We start from the raw sequence: 21,934 nt of genomic DNA, 5'->3' as shown, positions 1-21,934 counted from the left end.
GAGAGGGGTAAGTAGAATAATCTCACTATTATTAGAAGGTGGACTCAGCAGTCAACGTCATCTTATTGTCTTTAAAATGCAGGGTCAGCATAGTCTTTTTACTATTATTAGTGGATGTGGTCAGATTGCAGGGTTAGCAGAGTAATCTCATTATTTCAAGGCACGGTCAGTGGAGTCATCTCATTTCTAGAGGACAGAGTCAGCAGAGTCATCTCATCTCCAGAGGACAAGGTCAGCAGAGTCATCTCAATTCTAGAGGACAGGATCAGCAGAGTCATCTCATCTCTAGAGGAGAGGGTCAGCAGAGTCATCTCATCTCTAGAGGACAGGGTCAGCAAAGTAATCTCATCTGTAGAGGACAGGGTCAGCAGAGTTATCTCATCTCTAGAGGACAGGGTCAGCAAAGTAATCTCATCTGTAGAGGACAGGGTCAGCAGAGTTATCTCATCTCTAGAGGAAAATGTCAGCAGAGTCATCACATTTCTAGAGGACAGGGTCAGTAGAGTCATCTCAACTCTAGAGGACAGAGTCAGCAAAGTCATCTCAACTCTAGAGGACAAGGTCAGCAGATTCATCTCAATTCTAGAGGACAGGATCAGCAGAGTCATCTCATCTCTAGAGGAGAGGGTCAGCAGAGTCATCTCATCTCTAGAGGACAGGGTCAGCAAAGTCATCTCATCTCTAGCGGAGAGGGTCAGCAGTTATCTCATCTCTAGAGGACAGGGTCAGCAGAGTCATCACATTTCTAGAGGACAGGGTCAGTAGAGTCATCTCAACTCTAGAGGACAGGGTCAGCAGAGTCATCTCATCTCTAGAGGACAGGGTCAGCAGAGTAATCTCATCTCTAGAGGACAGGGTCAGCAGAGTAATCTCATCTCTAGAGGACAGGGTCAGCAGAGTCATCTCATCTCCAGAGGACAGGGTCAGCAGAGTAATCTCATCTCTAGAGGACAGGGTCAGCAGAGTAATCTCATCTCCAGAGGACAGGGTCAGCAGAGTAATCTCATCTCTAGAGGACAGGGTCATTTCATCTTTAGAGGACAGGGTCAGCAGAGGCATCTAATTTTTTAAACACTTTATTAGTCTGTGGACATGTTTCTTTCCATTACCTCCCACCCCACTGTCCCGCCTATACAATAACCGGACGTCTTCTCTTTATCAGTTTTTCGATTTTGAACTGACGTCTGAAGACATGAAAGCTCTAGAAGAGCTGGATAAAAACCTACGTTATGGACCTTTTAAGGAGTAAGTTGTCCCTTGGAGAGTTCCAGAGAACAGGACAAATCTTCCATAGCAGACCTACAGCTGGTAAATCTAAAGGACAGATGATGATGACGATGATGTTATTTTTATTGCTTTTTTTTTTACCCCTGAATATCCATTCCATGACGCCTACTGAGGAGTCAACATCTGCTCATACCGGCAGTATTAGATATAAAAATGTCAACGGCCAATAACGGTAACACATTAAAAGAAAATAAAAGAAAAATATTCTTTTTTTTCGGAATTTTATTTTGTGACATCACACTAGAGAGAATATAGAAAACAGAACTGTAGACTTCATTTTGTATTATTATTATTATTATTATTATTATTATTTTGATTTGTTTTTAATGATAATAAGCGAAAAAGTAAATCCATTATATAGTATCCGGTATATATCATTCTAAATTCTATTATATAAAAAGTTGAAATTGAAGCAACACCTGGTGGACTCTCGTGGTACTGCAGGTTCATAGTAAATTTTAAAACACATCAATGACTGGGACTGGCACAGTTTTAAAGGGGGTTTCCAAGTAGGTTAGTGCCAATGATAGAGATGAAAAAATACCCTCTGTTTGTACTTACTTTGGCAATTTTGTACCTGCGTTACATCACACATTGATAGTCCTCCGGTAATACTGCTTAAAAGGATACTTAATATTTTATCGTTATACTATTGCATAATTTATTATTACATGAGTTAGGTTAGTGAAGGGGATAATAGCGGCAATCTGACTGACACAGAGGCCCAAATTCACAGCTTTCCTTCACAATGACATATAGCTACATGCTAAAATCCAGGCTACTTGAATCCACCACTAGAGGGAGCTCTAGGCGTGAACACAATAAGAACTCAGAATGTAGTGTGCTCCCCCTTGTGGCAGCAAAAAGAACATGTTTAATTCCATGTTATTTACTCAATTGGACTATCAGAGGATTCGGAAATCCTTAAAAAATGCTGAGTTATGATCTTGATTTGTTTTTTTCTGTATTAAGTTAGGGTTATTTAAATTTCAGTGGGTACACTTGATAAGAATCCGACTTTTTAGTAAAAAGTATAAAATGTTACCGCATATCTTATGTAACAGTATGGCTGCAGTATATCTTCTACATAAATCATAAAATTGCATTTAAAACACAATACGGTATGTGGTGAGCGCCCTCTAGTGGTGGCTGTGGATAGCCGCAATTCTATGAATTATCTATATCACTATAGGATTTTTAGTTCAGTATTAGAGGCCTGACTGCTATAAATATAAAATGAAAATTAATCACGATAGCTTTTTTTTAGATTATACAATATGTGATCCACAGCGGATTCCATAATAATCTGTAATCAGTATTCATCGGCAAAAGGAAACTTGGGGTGATCCTTCCATCTGAAAGAAAACATAGTTCAAACTAAAAAATATATCAGGACCTGTTGACATCTGACACTGTGAAGCTCCACAAACACATCCACAAGCTGCATCAACATTATACTGGAATATACCGGAATCTACTGGTGAAAACTGATTCAGAGCTCAAAACCCCATACTTGATTTAATTCTATCTGTAGTAGTGGAGACTGCAAATCTGAATGTAATGAGCTCCCTCTAGTGGTGGTTGTATAAATCTGTATGTAGTGAGCTCCCTCTAGTGGTGGTTGTATAAATATGTATGTAATGAGCTCCATCTAGTGGTGGCTGTATATATCTGTATGTAGTGAGCTCCCTCTAGTGGTGCTGTATAAATTTGTGTGTTGTGAACTCCCTCTAGTGGTGAATGTATAAATCTGTTAGTATTGAGCTCCCTGTAGTGGTGGCAGTATAAATCTCTTAGGTCTGAGCTCCCTCTTGTGGTGGCTATACAAATCTGTTAGTACTGAGCTCCCTCTAGTGGTGGCTGTATAAATCTGTTAGTCCTGAGCTCCCTGTAGTGGTGGCTGTATACATCTTTTAGTACTGAGCTCCCTCTAGTTGTGGTTGTGTAAATCTGTTAGCATTGAGCTCCCTCTAGTGGTGGCTGTATAAATCTGTATATAGTGAGCTCCCTCTAGTGGTGGCTGTATATATAAATCTGTATATAGTGAGCTCCCTCTAGTGGTGGCTGTATATATAAACCTGTATGTAGTGAGCTCCCTCTAGTGGTGGCTGTGTATATAAATCTGTATGAAGTGAGCTCCCTCTAGTGGTGGCTGTGTATATAAATCTGTATGAAGTGAGCTCCCTCTAGTGGTGGCTGTATAAATCTGTATGCAGTGAGCTCCCTCTAGTGGTGGCTGTATATATAAACCTGTATGTAGTGAGCTCCCTCTAGTGGTGGCTGTATATATAAATCTGTATGTAGTGAGCTCCCTCTAGTGGTGGCTGTATAAATCTGTATGTACTGAGCTCCCTCTAGTGGTGGCTATATAAATCTGTATGTAGTGAGCTCCCTCTAGTGGTGGCTGTATAAATCTGTATGTACTGAGCTCCCTCTAGTGGTGGCTGTATAAATCTGTATGTAGTGAGCTCCCTCTAGTGGTGGCTGTATAAATCTGTATGTAGTGAGCTCCCTCTAGTGGTGGCTGTATAAATCTGTATGTAGTGAGCTCCCTCTAGTGGTGGCTGTATAAATCTGTATGTAGTGAGCTCCCTCTAGTGGTGGCTGTATATATAAATCTGTATGTAGTGAGCTCCCCTAGTGGTGGCTGTATAAATCTGTATGTAGTGAGCTCCCTCTAGTGGTGGCTGTATAAATCTGTATGTAATGAGCTCCCTCTAGTGGTGGCTGTATATATAAATCTGTATGTAGTGAGCTCCCTCTAGTGGTGGCTGTATAAATCTGTATGTAATGAGCTCCCTCTAGTGGTGGCTGTATATATAAATCTGTATGTAGTGAGCTCCCTCTAGTGGTGGCTGTATAAATCTGTATGTAGTGAGCTCCCTCTAGTGGTGGCTGTATATATAAATCTGTATGTAGTGAGCTCCCTCTAGTGATGTCTGCATAAATCTGGGACAATGTCGCTCAGTTTTTGCCAGACTTTGTATCAACCCAATAGCAGCTGTGCTAGTAACTATTCTAGAACAAACCAGAGAATCTTAATTTCTCTCACAATTTGGCTTCAACATAGCGATAATTTCTGTTGAGCGCTCCAAGCTCTGCCATGTCTTCAGGTGGTAACAGAAAATCAAAGACCTAAAAAAAATAGCAAAATAAATATATATAGTGACAAAATAATATTGCCATACAGTGCATATAAAGAATACTGCCATACTGTACATAGAACTGTCATCATTTATAGCACTGTAATTAAACATATACAAATATTAATGCCCATGAATTGATAGAAAGCCCTTAATGACAGCAGCACCAAAAAAAAATCCATAATAGTATGCTCCGGCAAGAAGTAAAAGTTCTGGATCAGTGTTTAATTTCTGCTGTCTGATCCAATCTACTACATAGAACCACGAGATGCCAGCTGCCACCACTAGAGGGAGCACGGTGCATACAAGAACTCACAGCTAGCTGTAGAAACACCTACTTAAGATGCTCCCCCTAGTGGTGGCAGCTGGAAGAACAAATTTTATTTGCTACCATATTGGACAAAATTGAGAACACCCTATAAGATTTTTTTTGCATTCCCATCCAAACCTGAAAGTTTTCTTTAATTCTCTTGGGGTTGAAGCTCTTTGCCAGGACTACAACTCCGAGCTGTAGAAAATATCTTATGGCCACCTGAGCCGGGGTCTTATTGTGTTTTTTGGCAATGGTGACCAAAACGGGATCCTCAAGGATGACTGGTGAATTTTTATCAATCCTAAGAAAAAAATAAGGTCAGTCCCACATATTGCCAATATATTTGCTCATTTTCTTGGGTTTAATATTCTTGATCTATTGTTTTAAGCTTTCTACTGCCCTCTAATGGAGAAATAACCGAGTATTAAAGGGAAAGTCCATTGTCGGATAAAAACTTCTTGATTTTTCTTATCTGTTTATGTTTCCAACCATTTATCACTTTAATGTTTGATAAATGAAAAATAAATCAATTTTGAAAAAAAGATGTAAAATCTCCACTCGTTTTGTGTATGCAGCTCCACTTGTATGTCTCCAGGGTTAAAATTAAAAAACCTGTGAAGTTTTATTCTGTGGTCTGTCGTTGGTAGGTTCTCAAGAAGGAGTGAAGTGACACAGAAGAACTGTATACACAAAACTAGAGGACATTTTGTAAAAGCTATTTGTAAAAAATGCTTCAACTTTTTAATTCTTTTAAAAGTACAGTCGCAATTAAATAAATTAGTTGCAAAAAGAGGAAGAGGACCTGTCACCAGGTAAAGTGGTTATCTTTTTCTATCATTTTACTCTCATTGTTCTCCTGAGTATTCTGGTCTTTATCTTTTTTAAATCCGACATACGGTTCCAGAGATACGGGCCTTTTTATCTAGTGCTAATATGTATGGTCTTTACAAGGAGGCGTGGCTAATAGGATCCTCTGGGGCATGTCTTAGCAACAAGTAAAAAGGCTCATATCTCTAGAACCGTATGGCGGATTTTAAAAAAACAAAAAACAGAATACTCAGGGGAGCACCTGGAATAAAATGAAAGCAAAGACTAACCACTTTTGACTTTATGAAAGGTCCTTTTTAATCTTCACAAGAAAAAGGTAAAGGCATTTGAATATTTGTTCATAGAAAAATATAGATACATGGGTCATTATTTACCATTTTTCATCTCGGCTGGACCCCAGAACGCTGTATCCAACAAGAACAATACCTTGAGAGATGCAGAAGTCCAAGAGCTTTCTTTGATTTAGATAAATATGACATTCCACCTGTAGGGGGCAGACATTTTCCAATGAAAAAGAATAATTTTGGCTATAGATAACGGCTACTATGAGACTGCACTACTGACAATGACTGTTCTGATTTCTGCAAGGTGTAGTGTTGTCGAGGTGGGAGGTAGATATTGATGTGGATGGTGGACTGGCCTCAATGACAACACTGTATCTGAAGGAAATCAGAGTCACTCAGTAGTGCAGCCTTAGGCTTCAGGCCTGCAACTTCAAGAGATCATATCTCAGTCCAGAATTCAGATATTAAGAGTCTATTTTCACATGATTAATGTATAATAAAGGGATGGTTCTTCTGAAAATTCACATTAAACTTCCGAAGGTGACCATGTTGTCCATTTTACCTGGTTGCACACGGGTTTATACCTCAGTCCCGGCTTATTAAGAATAAGCTCGATTTGCCTACGATTAAAATTGGAGACCCCAATCGACTTCACCAGTCCGGCGTCCTTACACCTCTCCATGGCCTGAAAATTGGAGAGCAAACATTTTGATGTCTTTATGATTGATGGACAGTCCATTTTTCCAACACGCCTCCCTCGTTGATAAGCCAATCGCAAGTGATTAGCTGTAACCACCAGGAAACAGTGGCCTCAACTGTTCAATTTGTCTGCAGCACTCCCACAGGAGAAACTGAGTACTACACGACAGGAGGTCTGTGTAATTAATGGACACGCCGTGTCCTCCACTCCTTCTTTCCGGTTATTAGATGTAGGGCGTGAACAGGAGACGCCATACTACTATCAGGACATCTACATCAATGAATCCCAAGGGTCTAATAAAGGGAACGAGATGAAGAAAAGGTAAAGACTTTACCAGATACTCACCTCCCATGTGTCTCGGATGTCTGTATTGTGAAAAATGAGTTGTCCGTCCTCGTCTACTGGAAACGGATCGTCCCCCGGCTACAAGATAATAATAAACGAAGAAATCAGCGCTGCATCTAGGAATGACTTCTACTAGATCCAAAATAATGTTATAACTGTATAATGCGCGTTATTATGGTCGCAGTGACACCTAATATGTGTATATCCCCTGATACCGACGGCCCTGGTGGCCCCAATCCATGGTCCCAATGTAAGGTACCGTATATAAGGCAGAGGTCTATCCCCCTTAAAGGGGCAGCTCTCTTACTTTACACCCCATATAGTATGAGGGTTAGAATTTGTATTCCGTTAACACCTTCATCTCCAAAGGATTGTGAATAATGAACAGGTCCATGTATTCCAGCTGTAGATCCCGCAGAGATCTTTCCAGTGACGGACAGACAAGATCAGGGGTTTGGAAAGTGCTCCAGAGCTGGAAAAAATGAAGAGAATAATGTAGTAAATGTCTTAAAGGCCATAATATTACTAAATCCAAAATCCTGTCAAACTTTTACAACTCTTTTTTTAGCTACTGTACTTCTTAAGGTCTTTTTTTTACAAAGGCCGATAATAGGTTGCCCATTTTGTATACACCTGTATACAGGGAGCTCCCCCTAGTGGTGACTGCAGACAGGATCTTATCATGTATCTCTGTATACAGGGAGCTCCCCCTAGTGGTGACTGCAGACAGGATCTTATCATGTATCTCTGTATACAGGGAGCTCCCCCTAGTGGTGGCTGCAGACAGGATCTTATCACGTATCTCCGTATACAGGGAGCTCCCCCTAGTGGTGGCTGCAGACAGGATCTTATCATGTATCTCTGTATACAGCGAGTTCCCCCTAGTGGTGGCTGCAGACAGGATCTTATCATATATATCTGTATACAGGGAGCTCCCCCTAGTGGTGGCTGCAGACAGGATCTTATCATGTATCTCTGTATACAGGGAGCTCCCCCTAGTGGTGGCTGCAGACAGGATCTTATCATATATATCTGTATACAGGGAGCTCCCCCTAGTGGTGGCTGCAGACAGGATCTTATCATGTATCTCTGTATACAGGGAGCTCCCCCTAGTGGTGACTGCAGACAGGATCTTATCATGTATCTCTGTATACAGGGAGCTCCCCCTAGTGGTGGCTGCAGACAGGATCTTATCATGTATCTCTGTATACAGGGAGCTCCCCCTAGTGGTGGCTGCAGACAGGATCTTATCATGTATCTCTGTATACAGGGAGATCCCCCTAGTGGTGGCTGCAGACAGGATCTTATCATGTATCTCTGTATACAGGGATCTCCCCCTAGTGGTGACTACAGACAGGATCTTGTCATGTATCTCTGTATACAGGGAGCTCCCCCTAGTGGTGGCTGCAGACAGGATCTTATCATGTATCTCTGTATACAGGGAGTGCCCCCTAGTGGTGACTGCAGACAGGATCTTATCATGTATCTCTGTATACAGGGAGCTCCCCCTAGTGGTGGCTGCAGACAGGATCTTATCATGTATCTTTGTATACAGGGAGCTCCCCCTAGTGGTGGCTGCAGACAGGATCTTATCATGTATCTCTGTATACAGGGAGCTCCCCCTAGTGGTGACTGCAGACAGGATCTTATCATGTATCTCTGTATACAGGGAGCTCCCCCTAGTGGTGGCTGCAGACAGGATCTTATCATGTATCTCTGTATACAGGGAGCTCCCCCTAGTGGTGGCTGCAGGCAGGATCTTATCATGTATCTCTGTATACAGGGAGCTCCCCCTAGTGGTGGCTGCAGGCAGGATCTTATCATGTATCTCTGTATACAGTGAGCTGCCCCTAGTGGTGGTTGTAAGTAGCAAGCATTTTTAGATGTACAGTACCTCTTTAGTTGGAATATTTTAAGGGTTTTGGCATTTTTATGATGAAAAACTTTTGCACATTAGTGCTTGCTTTTTATATATTTTATCTCATCCCTTCATAAGAGTGTTTAGAAAAGGTGGAGGGATGTAATGAGAATTGTCATGTTAAACCGCAGTAAATCATAGTGAAAATCTCAGTGAGATATTATTGAATCCACTTTTATCATTTACCTTTCCAGTGTAGAACAAATCTTCTCTTCTCACCATCCCGTCAGCAATTTTCTCTCGCAGCGCGCAGCCGACATCTGCCTCGTTACCATATACATAGGCGCAGTCAATGTGCCGATATCCCACCTCTATAGCCACCTTGGTCGCCTCCTTGGCCAGAATCTTAGGGAACTCAATGCAGAAAAAAAAAATAAATCTGGGGTACTTCTGTTGTGCAGATGTTACACTGCTCAATCTCCAGATTATCAAATGTTATGGACTATCGAAGATCAGTGGCCCAAATCACCGGCCTATAGTTCCCTGGGTCCACCTAATTCCCCTTTTTGAAGAGCAAATGTTGTTCCTATCTTCAAAAAGAGGAAGAAGGTGGACCCAGGGAACAATCGGCCAGTGAGTCTGACTTCTATACCAGGAAAGATCTTTGAACAAATTAAGAACATGTATGTACTGTACGTACCTGGATAAGAATTAAATGATTAACCAGAGCCAGCATGGGTTTGTAACTAATAAGTCATGTCAGACTAACTTAATTTCCTTCCATGACAGAATCACTGACTGGGTGGATCAGGGAAATGCTGTAGATATAGTATGTCTTGACTTCAGCAAAGTATTTGACAAAGTATCTCACATCATCCTTATTGAAAAAATGAATAAGTATGGAATGGACAAGGCAACTGTTAGGTGGATTCATAACTGGCTTAGTGATCGGACCCAAAGAGTGGTCGTAAATGGCTGCACATCCAGTTGGAAGAATGTCTCAAGTGGGGTACCACAGGGTTCTGTCCTGGGCCCTGTATTGTTAAAGATCTTTATCAATGACTTAGATGAAGGAATTGAGGGTAAACCAATTAAATTTGCTGATGACACAAAGCTAGGAGGCATAGCTAATACTAGAGAAGAGAGCGAGGATTCAAAAAGATATAAATAAACTGGAGCGGTGGGCAGCAACTAACAGAATGGTTTTTAACAAGGAAAAATGCAAAGTTCTACATCTGGGCAATAAAAATGAGAAAAGCATTTACAGAATGGGAGGAATAGGGCTAAGCAACAGCACGTATGAAAAAGACTTGGGTATACTAATAGATCACAGACTGAACATGAGTCTACAGTGTGATGCAGCAGCAAAAAGGGCAAATACAATTCTGGGATGTATTAACAGAACCTTACAGTCTAGATCACGCAAAGTCATTATTGCCCTCTACTTCTCCTTGGTCAGACCTCATCTGGAATATTGTGTCCAGTTTTGGGCAACACATTTTAAAAAAGACATCAACAAACTGGAGCAAGTTCAGAGAAGAGCGACCAGAATGGTGACCGGTCTGCAAACCATGTCCTATGAGGAACGGTTACAGGATTTGGGAATGTTTAGCTGCAAAAAAGAAGACTGAGAGGAGACTTAATAGCTGTCTACAAATATCTCAGGGGCTGTCACATTGTAAAAGGATCATCTTTATTCTTATTTGCACAAGGAAACAAGAAGTAATGGGATGAGACTGGGAGGAGACACAGATTAGATATTAGAAAAAACTTTTTGACAGTTAGGGTGATCAATGAGTGGAACAGGCTGCCACGGGAGGTGGTGAGTTCTCATTCAATGGAAGTCTTCAAACAGAGGCTGGACAGACATCTGTCTGGGATGATTTCGTGAATTCTGCATTGAGCAGGGGATTGGACCAGATGACCCAAGAGGTCCCTTCCAACACTAACATTCTATGGTTCTATGATTGGCTGACTATCTGATGCATATGGACACCAACTGTTTTCTGCCCAAAAGTGGAAAATCCCTTTAAGCGACTTATCTTTTTCTTCTCATGGGAGATAAGCCGCCGCCGGTTGGTAGAAATCACATGAATGTTTGACCAAGCTGAAGTCGAGAGAGATAGTTGTTGGCCAAATGAACGTTTGGTCAATAGCTATCTCACCTTAAAGGGGACTTAGATATTGATGGCCTTAAGACTGGTGGAAGTCCAAGACGCAACACTCCTGCTGATCAGCTGTTAGCAAGTCCCACAGAGGTGGGAGGAAACAGTGTACAGTGCTGGAACAGCACAACTTCATACACCGTGTAGTGGCCATTCTCAGGTACTGCAGCTATTGAGGTGAATGCGTCTGAGATGCACTACTGAGGACGGCCACTATAAAGAGCTGCATACACTGATGCTTTCTGCTAATAGCTAATTAATGGGGGCGCAGGATGTTGGACTCTCACTGAACTGACATTAATAGTCTCTCCGAACAACAGGACATCGTAAATAAACCCTGGATTTTCCCTTTATACCAAGCTCGCATGTAATTGGTGCTGATTATTAATAAATAAATACCAATTTTCACATGTATTCAACGCTATAAAGTGCTCTCTTGCTGCGGATTTTAGGTGTGGAAAATCCACACCAAATATGCAATGTATAAACCGAATCTAGAAAACCTCAGTGATGTAAAATGTTTGATATAGCTGATTTAATGAAACCCTTTATAAAACCCTTAAATGTAATGAGAAATATAATTAAAGATGGGGGCGGGTTAAATGATATTTCTGTAATTTTTGGATTTTTTTAAATTTTTTAAGATGCAAATAAAAAAAAGCTTTAATCTTTTTTTGCTATTATTATTCAATTAAGCTATATTATTTTTAAAAATAATATTTATGGCATATTGTTTGGATATTTCGTAAATGTCTGAGATGGCAGTACACTTTAAAATGAATAAAAATGCAAAATAAGAATAATAAAATTAATAATAATAATAATAGTAATAATAATAATAATAGTGGTAAAAAATAATAATAGTAGTAGTAATAATAATAATAATAATAATAATATTAATAATAAAATAATAATAGCAGTAAGAATAATAATAGTATTAGTAACAATAATAATAATAGTAGTAATAGTAGTAATAATAATAGTAGTAAAAAAATAATAGTAGTTGTAAAAACAATAATAAATACCGTAGTAAAAATAATTGTAATACTCATAGTAGTAAAAATAATAATAATAATAATAAAATATTATTAATAGTAATAATCCTAAAAATATTACACAAATACTCATAAAATATTAATAACAATAGCTGTAAAGCTAGTAACACTTATATTAACAATATTATTAATAATATCATAGTAAACTAAAATAGTTATTATTACAAATACTAATAATAATAGTAATAATAGTTATTATTATTATAATAGTAAAAGTATTAATAATAGTAATAATAATACTAATATAACGATAATAATCATTAATCAATATTCTATTTTTAATATTTAATACACACATGAAAAATAACATTTCTTATTACAATTACTCAGATAATCTATATTATTTTCATTTAAAATAATAATATTTTTCTGGCATATCATACAGATATTTCATAAATGGCAATAAAATAAATAAAAATGCAATAAAATAATAACAATAATATTAGTATTAATAATACAAATGAATAACAGTAGTAATAAAAGTAATGCTTGTAATAAATTAATGGTAAATAATAAAAATAATATCACTATTAATATTAACAACAATACTAACAATGGAAATGTTAATAACAATAACAGTAATAATATTAACAATATTAATTCTGATAATAGTAAAACAAATATTAGTATCTTATATTAGTATCAGTAATAACAGTAATAATAATAATTATTGTAGTAAAAGAAAAAATATTAATAGTAATAATAGTAATAAAATATTCATAATAATATTCAAATAATAATAGTAATAGTAGTATAATAGTAATAGTAATAATATTAGGCAGGCATTAAGGATTATTATTTTTGTTATTACTTTTTCTGGGGCATAGGTGCCAAATCCAAGTACGGGAATTTTGTGCCCATCATTCATGATAATGTAGGACTGCGGACAAAGATCCATTTTTCTTGTATCTTCAGACCGAGATGTGAATGTCCTTGGTGGGTTAGAAACTTTTTATATGGTTACATACTCCCCACACCTCATGAATACATAAAAACTCTATATTCCACATGATAAGAACTGAAAAATATTGTTACGTTTTTCTTTTTTTCAAAATCAGTTTTCCACAAACAGCATAATTTCCCGATCCACAAGATACAGCGCAAAAGAGAAGACACAGATACAATACACAAAGCGTCCAAATAAATATTAAAAGAACTTTATTCATCCAAAATCCATCATAACCAAAAAACACATAAAATACTCTTAAAATCCCAAACCAGCTTAGCCATCAGGACGTATTGCAAAACACCAAGTACAGACATATTAAGACATAATGTAGGGATGGGTCCATGCTAGACATGAGCAACACGATCCCCAGGACAATGGTCCAATCCAATGGACATGTCAGAACGCCATGGCAGCCGGACCAGAACCCTGTGAACTTCCTACTACCTGTCGGTTTCCTTGACTCCTCAGGTGACCAGTAGGCCATCGTCTTTACATCAAGACGAGATTCACATCATGACGACTGGTAGTAGGATGTTCTCAATGATCCGTTCCGGCTGCCGAGGAGCGCCATCGTGACCATGGTCCTGTAAATCGTTTTGTTCTTCTCTCGTTCGTATAAGTGGGTCCATAAGGTAATTAAAAAATATATAATACAACATATAAGTCACATTTAAAAACACCCCAAAATGTTTCGGAACCTAAAGTGGTGGTCATCATTGTTGGGGTTTTTTGGCAAAATCGAGCAGGTATTTTTTAGGTTAATCCAATTTTGTAGATGTTCCTACATGACGAGTCATTGTTACAGAGTTACCCAGTCTTTATAGAACTACACAGTTCCTGTTCTCTACTCCCACTTTTCTTTATGGCTCCTACTACACCCAAAAATGTGTTGGAACCTAGAGTGGGGGTCATCATTGTTGTTTTTTTTTTTGGCAAAATCAAGCAGATAATTTTTAGGTTAATCCAATTTTGTAGATGTTCCTACATGACGAATCATTGTTACAGAGTCACCCAGACTTTATAGAACTGCACAGTTCCTGTTCTCTTTCCCATATGTCTTTCGATATGTCTCCTTCTACATGGTACTAAATTTAAAGCTGCTCCTGATTGATAAAAACATATATATTCACATTTATGTACAGACTGTAAATCTGGATCCTTCAGTTCTTGAACAAGGTGCCTTCATTATCACACAGTGAGAATTGTACTTCCAAGTCTCGATAAATCCCCACAATGAGGTTTCTGTCCTCACACTACGGAGTCTTACATTGGAATGTGCGTTATGTTCGCTTCCCCCACCGCGAAGTACAATGTTGCAGACACTGCTTATTAACTCTTCATTATTACATACTTTTATAACATTTTACTTTTACTTTGAGATTTAACTGCTTGAATAACTTGACCTTCCAGGCCTAAAGCTTGAGATATTGATTGTGATGTGCTCTCTTCTGACTACTGTCATGTCCCGTGTCGTCTTTGGGACCTCTAAATGCATCACTATCTTAGGAAATCGGTGTTTACTACAGATGAGAAAATCGATTCTACATTAAACAAATGTTGTTTAAGAATTTCCCAAAATTTGTGGATTCCAAATATTTGAGAATTCAATTTGTGTGGATCGAACAAACTAGTGGCCATTTTTCTTGATTGATATGAGCGGGCAAGAGGGTAATCAACAATAGGATATCCCACTAACTTCACTCCTCTCCAGTCCCTGACGGTCCTCCTAAATCACCCAATCCGACTCCGGTCTTCTCTTCACTCTTCATCTAAGCTTTGGCACCTGTTCAAACTCAATATCCTTAACTAAAATGATTACGAGGCAACATTGGCTCAATCCTTATTGGCCCATCAGAAGCCCTAAGAAGATCTTTCACCGTACCATAGATTTCCTGTGAACAAGTAAATGAGGTTTGAAACATTGACCAAAAGTGATCAATCGGAGGCAGCTTGCACTATTTGTATTCAGTGCTTAGACAAGTTTTTGGCCCAAGATTGGCATTTCTGAGTGATGACGAACCCAATGGCTCTACGATATAAGGACATATGTTGAGGTCAATGGTCCAATAACAGGAGTTTTTTTCAGCCTATGCCATATCCCACCATTTTTGAAGGTTATCTGGATTGTGGAGATCATATTTGGACCTTTACTCTGCAAATCTAACAGTGCCAGTGGCAGAATCACCAGTAGATCTCTATTTAGGAAGATTATTATTGTTTAACCTTTATTACACCAGCTTTTCATTTATGATACAGTGGTAAATCTGCTTTATTGGACCTCAAACATCAAAATTAAGGTAAGCCTTTTTCACATTAACGACTAATCCAGTTCTAACTAACAACAGGATAATAAATAAAAAATATACTTTGGTTGAAAAGATCAAGTCAACATTGACTCTCCAGATGGTCTCCTCCTAACCTTCATGAACAAACCTTGCCTGTCATCAAGTCTTGTTGACCCATCCGAAGACCTAATGAATTGGTAGAAAAATAGAATTCTGGAAGTATAAGACAAATTATCCCGGTATTCCATATCTCCATGTTACCCCAAAGTTAATGAGAGGCAGCTAGTTCTTTTTGCTGCTTTTTAGCCTGAGGTGATGATTTTGGAGGACGGTTAATTGTGTGGTCGTGAATCCAATGGTTCCACTCTCTAAGGACAGACGTTGAGATCAATGGTCCAACTTAATGGGATCTTTCTCAGTTTTTTGCCATATCCACATATTTATGAAGGTTATCCGGATTATAGAGGTCACATTTGAAAGTTTCTTCTGAAAGTCTAGTAGCAGCAGTAGAAGTATCGCTGGAAAATTTCCATTCAATAATATTGACGTTGGTGGAACTATGCTTGATAGACCATACAAACTGGTATTTTCAGCCAGAGAGACCTGAACTTTTGAGTTAGAATTTCATTTTAATATTCATCATGGTACGGACATTTTGGATGGTCAGGCCATCTATGGGAAGAGAGTAGAGACATAAATTATTCACTGTCAAGATTAAAGATTGGGAATAATAACTCATTAATGAAAAAGAAAACATCCCATTTGTCAAGACCTCACACAGATATCCTCCAACTTTTAGTTTAGCTATTGACTCATAAATACCTGCAAAAATTTTAATTTACGGAATTGTGGTGTTCCATACATTGCTTATTTCCAGTTTGTCCGAGCAGTATCAGCCGGTTAATCAGGGGCATTAGGTGTTGTCCTCCTTAAATTATGCATATTAGTACTACTCTACAAATAGATCAGACTACCCTTTTAGGCTACAAGGTCACTGCCATGAATACTGGGTGAAACGCCCTCCTATTAATACTGGTGGTAGGCAGAAACTGTTGTGACTATCTGCTGTGATAACCGAGGAAGGAATGGAAGTCCTACTGTAACTCCTGAGGAAGACATTACAATCAACGGAAGTCCTGTCGTGACTACTAAGGAAGCCACTTTTAGGTGGAAAAATGATCTGTCCACACAGTGGTAGGTAAGTAAGATAATGTAAGTTAAGGGGTAAAAAGCGAAAGTTAAATCCAAGTTTTGCCTTAAGACTTCTTCTAGAGTGAAAAGATGAATTACAAAGTAGTCACCTCAATGAAATTTAGAAATATTTTGCTTTTTGGGGAAATCATCTTATAAAGGGTCCTCCAAAAATTATAAAAAATACTCAAGATATAGATATTTGCTATGCCAAAAGTTTCTAGAGCAGCCTAATTGAAAAATACTTACCGGCTTCCATTTGTATAGCGCACATTTCTATCGAGTTTATTCAGCGTGTCCATATCTTCATCACTTAGCTGAAAGTCAAAAACCTAAAATATAAGGATAAAAATAAAACATTTTAAAGTGTTAAATAAAAAAATTGACATCATTTTTCCACAATTACAAGGGAGATTTATGTAAGACAACCTTAGAAGTAGATGCAGCGCCCCAGAGTCCTGGTCGTTGCAGTACTGTGGCTCCGCCACTAAGGGGAGCCATGGTGCGTTCGATGGCACTGAAGGAGTTCCTCCAATCAGGTATCACAGACACCAATATGTTTCACAGCTGGGCCTCCGGGGGGAGCTAAGGGTGCTATTCATTAGGCCACTCCCCACCATAGTGGGTAAACTGGGGGTCAGGCAGGAAGTTAGTAGAGAAAGCTGACTGGATCGAACGAAGCAACACCTAGTGAGAGAGGGGGTTGTGGAGGAAGAGACAGTAGGGTCTCTGCCAGGGGTGGGATCCTGGCAGAGGCTTGGCATTGAAAGAACGTAACGGGACCGTGCCTGCTCAGAATAGCGGCGGTGCCCTAAGAAAGGATTAGAAGCGAGATAGATTGTGCTGAGTGAGAAACGAAATCAAGCAGAAGGAGAATACCAGCAGGGGTTTTGTTGAAAGAGGCAGCACCTTGCTGAGGCGCATTACCGGTGGCCGGAACGCCGAGGGAGTGGAATAATATACAGCTTTAAGCCATACTCCAAACAGCGGCAGGACAGTCAGTCTCAGGCGGGCTGTCTACCACATATCACCTATGAAGTCTTGGGGGGCAATTGCGGGAGAGGGGCGTCTCTAGGGTCCCGGAAGAACTCCAGGCCTACCTGACAAACGGGTGCCGTTCTTACTGTAACATCAGGAAGGGACGGAAGATTAGCAGAAGATCAGTTAATCGAGTTGTGAGGGAACTTAAGAAACAGACACAACAGTTGTGGGGTACTTTCCGTAAGCACAGCAGGGAAGGACTACAACACAAAGCGCTAAGAAGGAAGGCACTGATTTCCACCTGTGAGGAGAACTCTGGAAGTGCCATTGGACCGGCCGGACTTGCGCAGCCTGGTGGACCGGATTCTGGACTGAGGACCGAGAGATCTCCAGTAAAGAGGTAAAGAGACTGCAACCTGGTGTCCTCGTTATTTACCGCGACCTGCACCCCACAACTGCACCGCTATACCACCGTTAACAGCACCTATTTGCAACGGACGTCCCCCACTGACAGACAGGGCCACGGACCGGGTCTAGCCACCGTGACAACCCCAGGACTGAGATCCCAGAGGCCCGGCTCCGGGTACCCCTCGGCCCTGCGGCGGTGTGGGGGCGCTCCAATTCTTGGCGTCACGAACAGGATCTACTTAAGCCTGAAGAATCAGGTCATGTGTGCCTAGAGACTGTGATTTGTTGTGCATGAACTGTAGCTTTATTGAGAGACTGTGTGCTACCATTGACCAATAGAAGTTCCCGCCAAAAGCCGCCGCCATTGCTACTTTGGAGAAGAAGGAGGGCGTGCTATGGGAGGAGACTACCAGAATGGCGCGAGAAATGGATACCGCCCTCTGCGCTTCGGGCTGCAAGGAGATGACCTGCCCCAAAGCAGAAGACAACCTCCTGATTTGCAACGGCGGGAAGCAGGAGATGGAGAAGCCCGACCTCGGAGAAATGGTGGAGTCAGGTGCATGCACTGCCACCGACTATCAGGCAGCGATGATGAACAGCAAGTGCCTGAGCGAGGAAGATGCGACTCCGGCTTGCCCCTCTTCACCGGAGACGGACTTATGTCCCCTGCAGCCGGAGGACCTGAAACTCCTGGAGCAGATAGCAGAGCTGAGTCCACCAACCCTGACCTTGGAGTCCGTGGAGGAGGAACCACAGCGAGCGGAACAGCGTTCGAGGACCGCATCGGAGGAGCTGCGGTCCGGGCTGCGGCCGACTCCAGCGTTCTCGTCGATGGATCAGATCGACATCGGTGGAACCACATCAGGTGTAGGTACGGAAGATACCCCTGCCTCCCCGCTCGATCCCGCTCCCGCGACCGACCCCCCTCACAACAGTAGCTGCCTCTTGATGGCGGGAATGGTGGCATCATCCCTCGAAGTAATGAAGGGTCTGGTATCCCCGCCACCGACCGCAATGGGAGAGTTCCTAGATGTGAGCTCGGAGGGAGTGATTCTCCGGTGGGAGGCCCCCCGGATTGAGCCGAATGGGGTTTGGAGAAGAGGTCACGCCATTGCCGTGCTCACTTGGGAGCAATATAAGCAGTGCCTGATTTCCCAATGGAAAGACTGGAAAGAGATGGGACAAACCCCCGCCGCTTCAGCCGTGAACCAGGGTCTGAAGCCTGTACGGTCAGGAGATACCCGCCATCGGAGTGCCCAGGAAGGGTGTGCCCGTAACGTTCGCCGACGTGGACCTGAGAGAGTGTCATCTACTACTTCAGCTGTGATTGAACCAAATGGAGCAGAGCTTACCAACATTGCCACTGCACATGTCATTGCAGCAACTGAGCTGGCAGCTAGGATCCGTCTTCAGGTTCAGGCATCAAGCGGTCTGACTGCACCGGGAAGACCCACCAGTGACACTGGCGCGACATTAGCCGGGAGCCAGGGGCCAAGGCCACCTGAACAAGAGTAAACCTCGGAAACCTGAAAATGTAAATAGTTACTGTTTGTTCTTTAAGTTGCTGCTAAACCCGTCCAGGGTAAACTTTAAGAAAGGTGACCCCTTTGTTGACCCGGGGTCACTATTGTTGTTTTCTTGAAGTTTTGCACAAAGTTACACAAACTGCGAAATCATGGACTGTGCATGATTTGAACTTTCTTGTAAATAGTTTGCACCTTCTTAAAGGTGCTTCCTACTGGTTTTGTTTAAAGACATTTTGCGAAGATACCATTCCGGAGCCTTTGCATGGACTGGTAGGCTGAGAAGAAGAGCTACCTCAGAAAGACTTGATCTCCTCTTAAAGGGGAGGTTAGAATTGAACTTGAAAGTGATACTGTTTTAGAACAGTAATGTCAAGATAATGCTTTGAAGGAAATGTAACTGTTTTTCATGGAAAAGTTATGTGTGTTTAATTTGTTTAAAATGTGAAACCTAGATAATGTTCTTTGAAGAGAAAGATGCAGAAAGCCCGTATGTGTAGATGTAGAGTTCCGTTTAACTGAAAGTAAAGAAGTAATAACGAAGGTGAGGATAGAAGGTAAACCCTGCGTCCCCATAGAAAGTTAGTTCGTTACTAAGGACAGAAAGTAGACCCGTAGGGGTTAGTGAGTGAGTCCTTATAGGAGCCAAGCAGAGTGGGCTCCATGCTCTCAAATTGAAAGGAATGTTATGTCTATACTATGTATAGTAGAGAAAGGCAGTAGGCCCTGGCTGAACGGGGCGGTCCTGTAAAAGAAAGGAGAGGCAGTAGGTCTGGTGCCATAGGGACAGGCGGTCCTGCAGGTTCAAAGTAGGAGAATGTGAAGTTACCTTGCCCTGTAATGTGATTATAGGAAGGCCTTTGATAAACTAAGAGTGTATGTTTCTTAAAGGCAATGTTAATTTATTGTTCCAGCATTTGCACTTAGTAGAATACCCGGTTGGGTAATGAGAGTTAATTGTAGCCTGTTGCTATGATATTTGATTATGTTTTGTAACGTTAAAAGTGTCCTCACCTCCCATAAAGGGAAGCCTGTTCAAGTATGCTTATTGTTTTGCACTCAACAAATTTGTATGTCTTTTTGCTAACCTGTATTGTTGTTTTCTTCCCAGTCCCGGAGTACTGTGTTTAACCAGGGGGGAGTGCAGCGCCCCAGAGTCCTGGTCGTTGCAGTACTGTGGCTCCGCCACTAAGGGGAGCCATGGTGCGTTCGATGGCACTGAAGGAGTTCCTCCAATCAGGTATCACAGACACCAATATGTTTCACAGCTGGGCCTCCGGGGGGAGCTAAGGGTGCTATTCATTAGGCCACTCCCCACCATAGTGGGTAAACTGGGGGTCAGGCAGGAAGTTAGTAGAGAAAGCTGACTGGATCGAACGAAGCAACACCTAGTGAGAGAGGGGGTTGTGGAGGAAGAGACAGTAGGGTCTCTGCCAGGGGTGGGATCCTGGCAGAGGCTTGGCATTGAAAGAACGTAACGGGACCGTGCCTGCTCAGAATAGCGGCGGTGCCCTAAGAAAGGATTAGAAGCGAGATAGATTGTGCTGAGTGAGAAACGAAATCAAGCAGAAGGAGAATACCAGCAGGGGTTTTGTTGAAAGAGGCAGCACCTTGCTGAGGCGCATTACCGGTGGCCGGAACGCCGAGGGAGTGGAATAATATACAGCTTTAAGCCATACTCCAAACAGCGGCAGGACAGTCAGTCTCAGGCGGGCTGTCTACCACATATCACCTATAATTAACCAATTTTCCAGAAACATCATTGTGACCCCCATATGTCACAAAAAACCATAAACATCCTCCTTATAGATCATAGTTAATAGAAGAGAACAAAGGAAGCTTTCTCAAATATATAAAAGCGATAAATTTATTAGTTACAAAAAACACTTATACAAAAAAGACCAATAAAATAGACATGATACAAAAACACATGAACACGTTATCTGTAAATACCCGTGTACAAAACACAAGAGTGTAAAGAAAGACACCAGGATTAATAGAGGAGCGTACCACATAAACCATTAGCTGTACATGTTCTTAATGTGGACCATAACTAAGGTGCTACCAAGCCAAAATCTCCATGTGTAACTATGAATAAAATACTATGTCTATCTATGAGGTAAAGAGACTGCAACCTGGTGTCCTCGTTATTTACCGCGACCTGCACCCCACAACTGCACCGCTATACCACCGTTAACAGCACCTATTCGCAACGGACGTCCCCCACTGACAGACAGGGCCGCGGACCGGGTCTAGCCACCGTGACAACCCCAGGACTGAGATCCCAGAGGCCCGGCTCCGGGTACCCCTCGGCCCTGCGGCGGTGTGGGGGCGCTCCATAGATATTTGGGAACTATGTGCAAGAGGACAGCACATCTCCTCCTTGAAGTCCCAAAATGGAGAAGTAAAGATTGGATGGCTCGGATTTTTACCCGTTCTAAGTTTCATTGCCAATTAAATAACCAGCAGCAGAGGCATCTGCAGTTACTTATCTCAGTCCCCTATTGAAAAAAATGTGCTCATTATTAGGCCGGGTCAAGCGGACACATTTTTGAGGGATGATATAATGTGAACTTAATACCAGATTTGTGTTTGGCAAAATTACCGTATTTTACGCTT

At 41.1% G+C, this 21,934-nt stretch overlaps 2 protein-coding genes across 3 annotated transcripts in view; both read right to left on the bottom strand.

The window, feature by feature from the left end:
- Positions 1-1,753: 1,753 nt before the first annotated feature.
- On the bottom strand, positions 1,754-12,946 carry LOC143776973 (prostaglandin-E(2) 9-reductase-like). The gene is made up of 9 exons (XM_077266851.1): positions 12,790-12,946; positions 9,005-9,172; positions 7,256-7,372; positions 6,901-6,978; positions 6,418-6,540; positions 5,946-6,055; positions 4,879-5,044; positions 4,340-4,422; positions 1,754-2,642 (listed from the first exon to the last, which is right to left on the bottom strand). Exons 1-9 carry the CDS (start codon positions 12,874-12,876, stop codon positions 2,600-2,602), a joined length of 975 nt encoding a protein of 324 aa, XP_077122966.1. The 5' UTR covers positions 12,877-12,946; the 3' UTR covers positions 1,754-2,599.
- A 2,179-nt stretch (positions 12,947-15,125) lies between these two features.
- Positions 15,126-21,934, bottom strand: part of LOC143776974 (estradiol 17 beta-dehydrogenase 5-like) — a 47,109-nt gene continuing 40,300 nt past the window's right edge. For both annotated transcript variants that reach the window (XM_077266854.1, XM_077266852.1), the window contains exons 8-9: positions 16,653-16,735; positions 15,126-15,884 (exon numbers count right to left, since the gene is read on the bottom strand). In XM_077266854.1, the coding sequence (XP_077122969.1) occupies positions 15,842-15,884; positions 16,653-16,735 (126 nt within the window). In that variant the 3' untranslated portion in view covers positions 15,126-15,841. The remainder of the gene's footprint in view (positions 15,885-16,652; positions 16,736-21,934) is intronic.

Source organism: Ranitomeya variabilis, chromosome 5 (assembly GCF_051348905.1).
Source record: "Ranitomeya variabilis isolate aRanVar5 chromosome 5, aRanVar5.hap1, whole genome shotgun sequence".
NCBI classification, from domain to species: Eukaryota; Metazoa; Chordata; class Amphibia; order Anura; family Dendrobatidae; genus Ranitomeya; species Ranitomeya variabilis.
The sequence above is the reverse complement of the archived record's forward strand: the minus strand, read 5'-3'. Positions and strand labels throughout refer to the sequence as shown.